At 33.5% G+C, this 8,302-nt stretch overlaps 1 protein-coding gene across 1 annotated transcript; it reads right to left on the bottom strand.

The window, feature by feature from the left end:
- Positions 1-5,845: 5,845 nt before the first annotated feature.
- On the bottom strand, positions 5,846-6,802 carry LOC102475997 (olfactory receptor 6C1). Its single transcript, XM_006161103.1, has one exon. It carries the CDS (start codon positions 6,800-6,802, stop codon positions 5,846-5,848), a length of 957 nt encoding a protein of 318 aa, XP_006161165.1.
- Positions 6,803-8,302: the final 1,500 nt, after the last annotated feature.

Below are 8,302 nucleotides of genomic sequence, written 5' to 3'. Positions count from 1 at the left end.
GACTTCAAATAGTATGACACCAACAATTCTATGCTGAGATACATTATAATCAAATTGTCAAAATGTAAAGATAATAAGCAAATTTAGAAAGCTGCAAGACAAAATTGTCTCATCTTGCACAGGGACTTTGCTAAGACTTTCCATGGATTTCTCAGCAGAAATCTTGCAACTCGGAAGAGAGTGAGATGATATTTCAAAAAGCTTAAGGAAAAATAACTGCCAACCAAGAACTATACACAGAAAACAGTCCTTTGAAAACAAAGGAGATATAAGCACATTCCCACACAAATGAAGGGAATGCAGTTTATCACTGGTAGTTCTGCCTTATAGAAAAATAACGAAGGGTGAGCCAGTTCTCTTGGCACAGTTATAATGTGCTGCTCAAGAGAAGCCAGATCCGACTTGGCAATCACAGTTAGACTCCTCATCCTGGTTAGCCAAGACTGGAGGAGGGGTGTTATAGATCCTGTGGAGGGTGCTCATATCATTCTCTCTCTCACACATGTGCATATGTGCTGTACTCTAAATAAAAGGAAAAGGAAAAGAAATACTAAAGGGAGTTTTTGAATTTTAAATAAAAGCATACCAAACAATAACACGAAAGCATATGAAAGTAAAAAACCAAAACCAAACAAAAACTACTTGGTAAAAATAAATACATATATAAATACAGAATACTGTGATACAATAATGATAACATATAAATCACCTAGTCATAGCGCAAAAGTTAAATGACAAAAGTATTTAAAAAGTGTGTAGCAAAAACACGTTAATGATTAGAAAATAAAAGAGAATGTAATTAGTGATATCTTATATTGCTACATCAAAAACATAGTGTGGGAGAGAAATGTAACTTGGAGTTTTCATAGACAATTGTAGTCACGTTCCTATTATCCTTAAAATAAACTATTATGGGGACCAGCAGGTGGCACCAAACTTTGACATGGCTGACCATGGTTTGAGTTTCAGCACTGGCAGCTTGACAGGAAGAACAGATGCTTGTGGGTACATACCTAAAATCACAGGAGGAGAACAGAGGAGAAGGATTTGCGGCATGGTCATGTCCCCTGGGGGTGATTTCTCATCTTGCCTCTTTTGCTATCTCTCTCCAGGCAGGGCAAGTACCCTATGGAAAATACCTTAATTTTTTTAAGCGCTGTTATAGCTAGCTATAAGATGTTTTAGGTCAACTTATAGTAATCACGCAGAAAACAAAATACCTACAGTTATATTTTTTAAAAATAGAAAGAAATCAAAGCTTAGCACTATAAAAATAAAATTTAGTGAATTACATAAGAAGACAATAGGAGTGAAAAAGAAAGGTGAGAAAAGTACATTAGAGAACCCCATTATGGTATAAAAACACATGGCCTAATAGATGGAAAAACAAGATCCAGTAATTTTTTTGTCTAAAAGATACTCATGTTAGGTGTTTGATTACCTTGGTAACCAAAAGAGCAGGGATAATTATACTTAAATCAGACAAAATAAACTTTATTTTAAAAATTCAACTTAATTTTTTAAAGATTTTTTTTTCATGAAGAATGTATATTCACTGGAGAGAGAGAGAAAGAGGCAGAAAGAGAAGGAAAGTTAGAAATCACATCCTAGGGGATAGTCTTATGGCAGTTCCTTCTCCCCATTTTCCTTGGGATTTTGGGTGAGCATGCACACATGTCTAGTGCATGTTCAGGTCAGTGTGTCAAAGACTCTAGCCACAGAGTTGGCCATGTGAGATCCAGTGCCTTAATTATCACACATCTGCTGGCACTAATTTTTATTTTTAATATCCATGTGTGCCCCCCAGAGAGGGAATAAAAGAGAAAGAGAGAATGCATTCCTCAATGGAGTGTGGTCATACTGTAATCCTTTTTCTTCTGTTTTTCCAACCTGACATGATTTGGGGAATGTATGCACATGTGCCCAGCATGTTTTTCAAACTGCTGGATCCGAGATTTTAACCACACAGTCAACCATGTGAGATCTTGCTCTATTAATGACTAGGCCCAGAAAAAATAAACTTTAAATATAAAAAAAAACTCTCACAAGATATAAATAAATTCATTATGTGATGATGAAAAGATAAATTCATAAGGAAGATAAAATAATCTAAATATATATATATGTATGTGTGTGTGTATATATATATATATATATATATATATATATATGTATACACTTAATATCAGAGCACCTAAGTGTGCAAATATCAACAAAACTGAAGGGAAATATAGCAACACAGTAATAGTAGGAGGATTCTGTAGCTCATTTTCAATAATGGATAACACCTCAATATAGTAAATAAAAAAGTAAACACTGAATGTGAATCACTTTATAGATAACTATACTTAACAGACGTGTACAGAATATGTCACTCAACATCAGCAGAATACATATACTTCGCAGCACATGTAGAATAGTCTCCAGGATAGATCACATGCTAGGTCACAGCAGGTTAACAAATTCAACATCATTGAAATTTACTAAGTATCTTTCCTTTTTTATTAATGATATCAATATGAAAGAAGACATGCTTTTAATTTCTTTTTAAATGTATTTTTATTCTAATTTAATCACTGTACATCTTTACAGTGTACATCATGATTTTTCTCAGCATGAATACAGTGCTTATTAGTCAAGTCAAAAACATTACCATTTATTATCCAGAACCAAGTATCTTTTCTAACCACAATGAAATCAAACCAGAAATCAATAACAGAAGAAGAAAAGAACTTTTTTCTAAGATTAACAAAAACATAAGAGTACCAACTTTCATCATTTTTAGGTAAAGAAAAGCAATTAGGTGAGAGAAGGAAAAAAAAAGACACTCAAATCAGAGAAAGTAAAGTTACCTCTGTTTGCAATGACATGATCTATGTTAAAAAACAAAACAAAACAAAACAAAACCTAAAGATTCCAAAATACTGTAAGAAGTAATAACAAACTGAGTGAGATATTACAGGATATAAAATCAACATTAAAATATCAGTTGCAGTTCTATATGCTACCAATGAATAATCTGATATACAAATTAAGAAATAAATATTTAAATCAACTACTTAGAAATAAATAGCTATGAAGAGTAAAGGTTTGTTATTGAACTAGAAAACATTGATGAAAGGAATTAAAGAATATACAAAAATAGAAACGCATAGTGTTTTCATGGATTGGCAGACATAACTTTATTAAAAATATTCATACTACATAAGACACTACAGATCCAATGCAACCTGTCAAAACATAAATAATATCGTTCAAAAAATACTTAAATGCATATAAAAGCACAAGAGAACCCAAATAACCAAATCAATCTTGAGAAAAAAGAATAAATCAAGTCATCACCCAACCTGGTTTCAAAATACATAACAAATGCGCACAATTGAAATTATGGTATTGACACAAAACAGACATATACACAAAGAACAAGACCCTGATATAAACCCATGCATTTACATGAAGGGCTTCAAAAAGTTTATTAAAAGCGTGTATTATCAGAAAACTATGTAAAGATTTCACATTATGGGTACCAAAATAAACTGGTACTTCAATTCCAATTTCCATGAACTTGTGAAGCCCCCTCACATGCAACTAAATCTGCTAGGGTGTCATGAACACACAATGGGGAAAAAATAGTCTATGCAACAAAAGGGCTGGGAAGTCTGAATATCCACAAGCAAAACAATGAAATTAGACCCACCTTACACCATTAACAAAACTCAACTTGAAATGCATTAGGACTTAAACTTAACCTGAAATCATAAAATTCATATAGGTAAACATGGGAGGAGGGGATTTCATTTGTCTATGGCATGATTTCTTAGTTTCACACCAAAAGCACAGTGAACAAAGTAAAAAATAAACGAGTGAGACTGCATTTAACTAAATAGCTTGTGCACATCTTAAGAAACAATAACAGATTGAAGAGGTGACATAAGGCAATGGAAAAAATATTTATGAGCCCAGTATCTGATAAGAGGCTCATGTTTTCTTAACACCCTAATACAAATGGCCTAAAGGTATATGAAATGATGCTAAGCATAACTAATCATCAGGGAAATACAAATCAAAATTGCAGCGAAATATCGTATCAGACCTGTTACAATAGTCATTATCTAGGAAAAAAAAACAATAAGAAGTCTTGGTGAGGAATTGGAGAAATTGGAACTCTTGAACAGTGTTGGTAGGAATGTAAAATTACATAACTGGTATGGAAAAAGCATGGAGGGGCCTCAGAAAAAGAGCAACCTGAATCAAGTGATCTACTCCTGAATGTGTATTCAGAAATATGGAAACCAAAACAACTGCACTCCCATTTTCATCGTAGCATTATTTGTAATAACCAAGATATAGAAATAACCTAATGCTTGCTCAGGGATGGATTAGATGTACACACACACACACACACACACACACACACACACGGAGTGTTCAAAAAATTCAAGAAAAATGATTACAAAAAAGCCATGCATGAGTGTGTACCAGAAAGTGGCAAAGTGGAAAACACTGTGTTCTATGAACCTGACTTACATCAGAAAGTTCCAGGTTTGAAACTAGAGACCTCCCTGAGTACTTTAAGCATGCATGTGCCCATGATCAGGAAATGAATCACGGCATCAAGACCCTTTTGGGGGTGATGACTATCTTTCTGTATCCTTTGTTCATGTACTAAATAAAATATTTTTAAATCTATAAACAAGATAAAAATCTACACATGAATTTCAAATATTTTTGCTTCAAAATAATCTCATATGTTAATTCTAGTTTTCACAAACTTTTTGAAATTCTCTTGTATATGTGTGTTTTTCTACATATATACAGCTACCGTTCCAGTTTTAGATATGTTTGAAACATGACACTTACCCAAATAGAATTATAAATTAGCAAACACAGGGGCCGGCAGGTAGTGTCATGGTTAAAGGCACTGGATTCCCATAGGCAGACCGTGGTTCATGTCCTAGACCTGGTGGCTTGCTTTCTCCCTTCTCCTTTCCATTCTTTTCTCTCTCTTTCTGTCTTTCTCTGGTAAGATAAAAATATAACAATAAATGGAATTAAATAAATAAATAATTCTTTAAAAAATTAGAAAATATACACACATACATCCTAATATTAGAAACTTATTGTTGGAAAGGTGATTATATAGAATTACAGAGAAAAACTTATCTCAATGTCTAATGATTATTGCTTTACCATTTTTTAATTCATATGGGTATGCATTATGTATGGATCTCCTTACATATCTACCTATGTATTTTTTGAATGATTGTGATACATGGAAATAGGAGAACTACTAAGCAAATATACCGAAAGCATATATTATTAATGATCTAAGCTCATTGTCAATAAATAAACAAACATGCAATCACAGTGAAATCATTATTAAAGTGAAAGAATAAATTTATTCAAATAAAATAATTACACTTTTTCTTAAATTGTGAGGCATTTAAGAAATATTTCCTAGAGAAACTTTAAGATAGTAAAGAGACTGCCTATAAAAAGAAGTTTAATAAAATTATATTCTCTGCACGTGTAAAGGAAAATGTATCAAAAGTTCTGAAGTGTTTACTCCATGACTAGGAAAGCCTTTCTAAACAAAACTCCAAATTTGATATAAGTACATGATAAATATCTGCTAGAAGTTGTGATAAATAAGTTATGAGAACAGAGAGAATGGAAGGAATACGACATGTAATTCAAATTAGATTTAAAAATTAAATATTCATGCATATTCATAGGATAAAAGTAAGAAAATAAAAATGGATGATGGGGCAGTGATATTAACTTGAATAAGTTCTTAAGCTTTTTTGTTTATATTCTTTAAATTATCCTTCAGTGTGATGCAAATTCATGACACCACACCTTTACAGTTGCTTGAGAAAAATATAGTCTTCCTTGCCATTTCCATGAAGGCTTGTTTGACCTGCTGATTCCTTAGACTGTATATAAAGGGGTTGAGCATGGGGGCTACTGAGGTGTTTAGCACAGCAACCCCCTTGCTCAAAGACACTCTATCTCTGGCTGAAGGTTTAATGTACATAAAAATGCAGTTGCCGTAAGAGATGAAGATGACAATCATATGGGATGAACATGTAGAAAAGGCCTTTGTCCTCTGAGTGCTAGAAGGAATCCTCAAAATGGTTCTGATGATGTATGTGTAGGACAGCAATATCAAAGCCAATGTGAACATTAGAGTGAACACAGCACAGGAAAATCCCATCGCCTCCAGGAATTTTGTTTCTGAACAAGAAAGTTGCAGTAGGGGAAAATAATCACAGGTAAAATGGTCAATAATATTAGAACGACAGTAATCAAGCTTCAAGAGCAACATGAGTAATGGGAACATGATTAGGAATGAAGCCAGCCAAGAAGCAAAGACAAGTAGTATGCAGACTCTACGATTCATGATGGTCATGTAATGCAGAGGCTTGCAGATGGCAACATAACGGTCATAGGACATGGCAGCCAGGAGGTAAAATTCTGTGACTCCCAGGAGAATGAAGAAAAATAACTGAGCCATGCAATCATTGAAGGATATAGTTTTATCTCCTGAAATAATGGTACTCAGGAACTTTGGTATACTGACAGTTGTGAAGGAAATTTCTAACAAGGAGAAATTCCTGAGGAAGAAATACATGGGTGTCTGGAGGTGGGAGTCCAGCAGTGTAAGGGTGATGATGGTCAGGTTCCCAGTGATGCTGAGCATGTAGGTGATGAAGAGGAAGACAAAGATCACCACCTGAACCTGTGGGTCATCTGACAATCCCACGAGGATAAACCCAGTTATTTCTGTGTGGTTTGTCATTCTTCAGCTGCTTAGCTTTTTTTTTTTTTCTTCCTGCTAGACCTTTAGGAGAAAGTACAAAGAATAAATTTAAAGGATGTTGATTTAACAAATATTTAACTGTGAAGCTGTTAATTGACTGAAATACAATGCCATTTCCACCATCAGCAGAAATTTAATACTGCATGATAATAACTATTATTCCTTGATAGTCTCTCTTTTGGAGATTAAATTTGGTTAAGGCAAGTTAAACAAAAAAATCAACAAAAAGAGCTTGCATTGGTAAACTTTGTAATCATTTTTCTGACTTCAAACACTGTAACCTTGCAGAGACATTCTAGCAAGTGTACTTTCAGATGAGAACATTTGTGTCATTTCTCCAACCCCTATATTGGTTTCTCTCTCATGTGGAAGTTTAAAAATTTAAAAAATGGAAGACATTATTCGTTTTCTTTTAAGTGATGCCTTTTGTCAGCTATAAGTTTTCAAAGCTTCTACTGCCTCCTTAGAAGTCACAAATACTGAAGCTATTTTCATGACAACCTCCATTATTATGGAATAGTGGGGATAAATTAGAAAATGATGTGAACGGGGGTCATGGAGTAGAGGTGGAGTATTAAAACAAAGGTTGATTGATGTGAATCTCTTGAAATCTTTTTGATGTTTCAGCACACCTATGTTTTATTGTTATGAATTTTTATTTTGTTTTCTATGAAAAAACTTAGTTTTCTATTAAAAATGTTAAATATTGTTCTTATTAGCATTAGGAAGAATGCAACCAGTGAGAAAGATAAAGTGTTCTCCAAAATAAAAACTTGTATTAAGAAAGTTATTGTAGTAAATGAGTTAATATATATTTACACTGTTGGAGTAAATGAGTTATTTGTACTTGAAATATTTAGAAAATAAAGTTTAAAATTGAATAAAAGTAACATAAGAAGTTTTTAATGGAGAAAAACTTCCCTAACCACAGAGCAAAAAAAATCTTTGGATTATGATGGTGTTCTGTGTAAAAGATTGTTTCTTAAACAAAGAGTGATAAATATATTTGACACCAAGATAATTACAAAAGGAATACAATAAAAACAAATGATAGGGTATCAGTCACCTCATTATGCATTATATTAGGCATTTTAGGCAAGTAAATCATTTTATTCTACCTTGTCTACATGGTGCTGATCTATTCCATCATAGTGTATGTTCTACCTCATTAGCACTGCATGTACCACACATGCACACACATTCTCCACCTCCTCAATGTTCAGCCAGGATTTGATCACATTTAATGCATGTTAGGTAATCAGAGCTTGTCAACATCTGTACATGGCTAGTTTTTTCTCTGCTCCTCATTAGTAATAACCCTTCTGAGAGTGATTATGAAGCTCACAATAAATTGTGTGTGTGTGTATGTCTGTGTAACAATTAATAGCATTGTGAGCAGTATATTGTAGTGACTATCCCCCCTGGGGGGTGATTTCTCACTTTCTGTCTCTCTGTCTGTCTGGCGAGCGGACCTGCCCT

The sequence above is a fragment of the Tupaia chinensis genome, unplaced genomic scaffold, assembly GCF_000334495.1.
Source record: "Tupaia chinensis unplaced genomic scaffold, TupChi_1.0 Scaffold138201_1, whole genome shotgun sequence".
NCBI lineage: Eukaryota > Metazoa > Chordata > Mammalia > Scandentia > Tupaiidae > Tupaia > Tupaia belangeri.
Note: the sequence above shows the minus strand (reverse complement) of the source record. Positions and strands in the feature narration are given on the sequence as shown.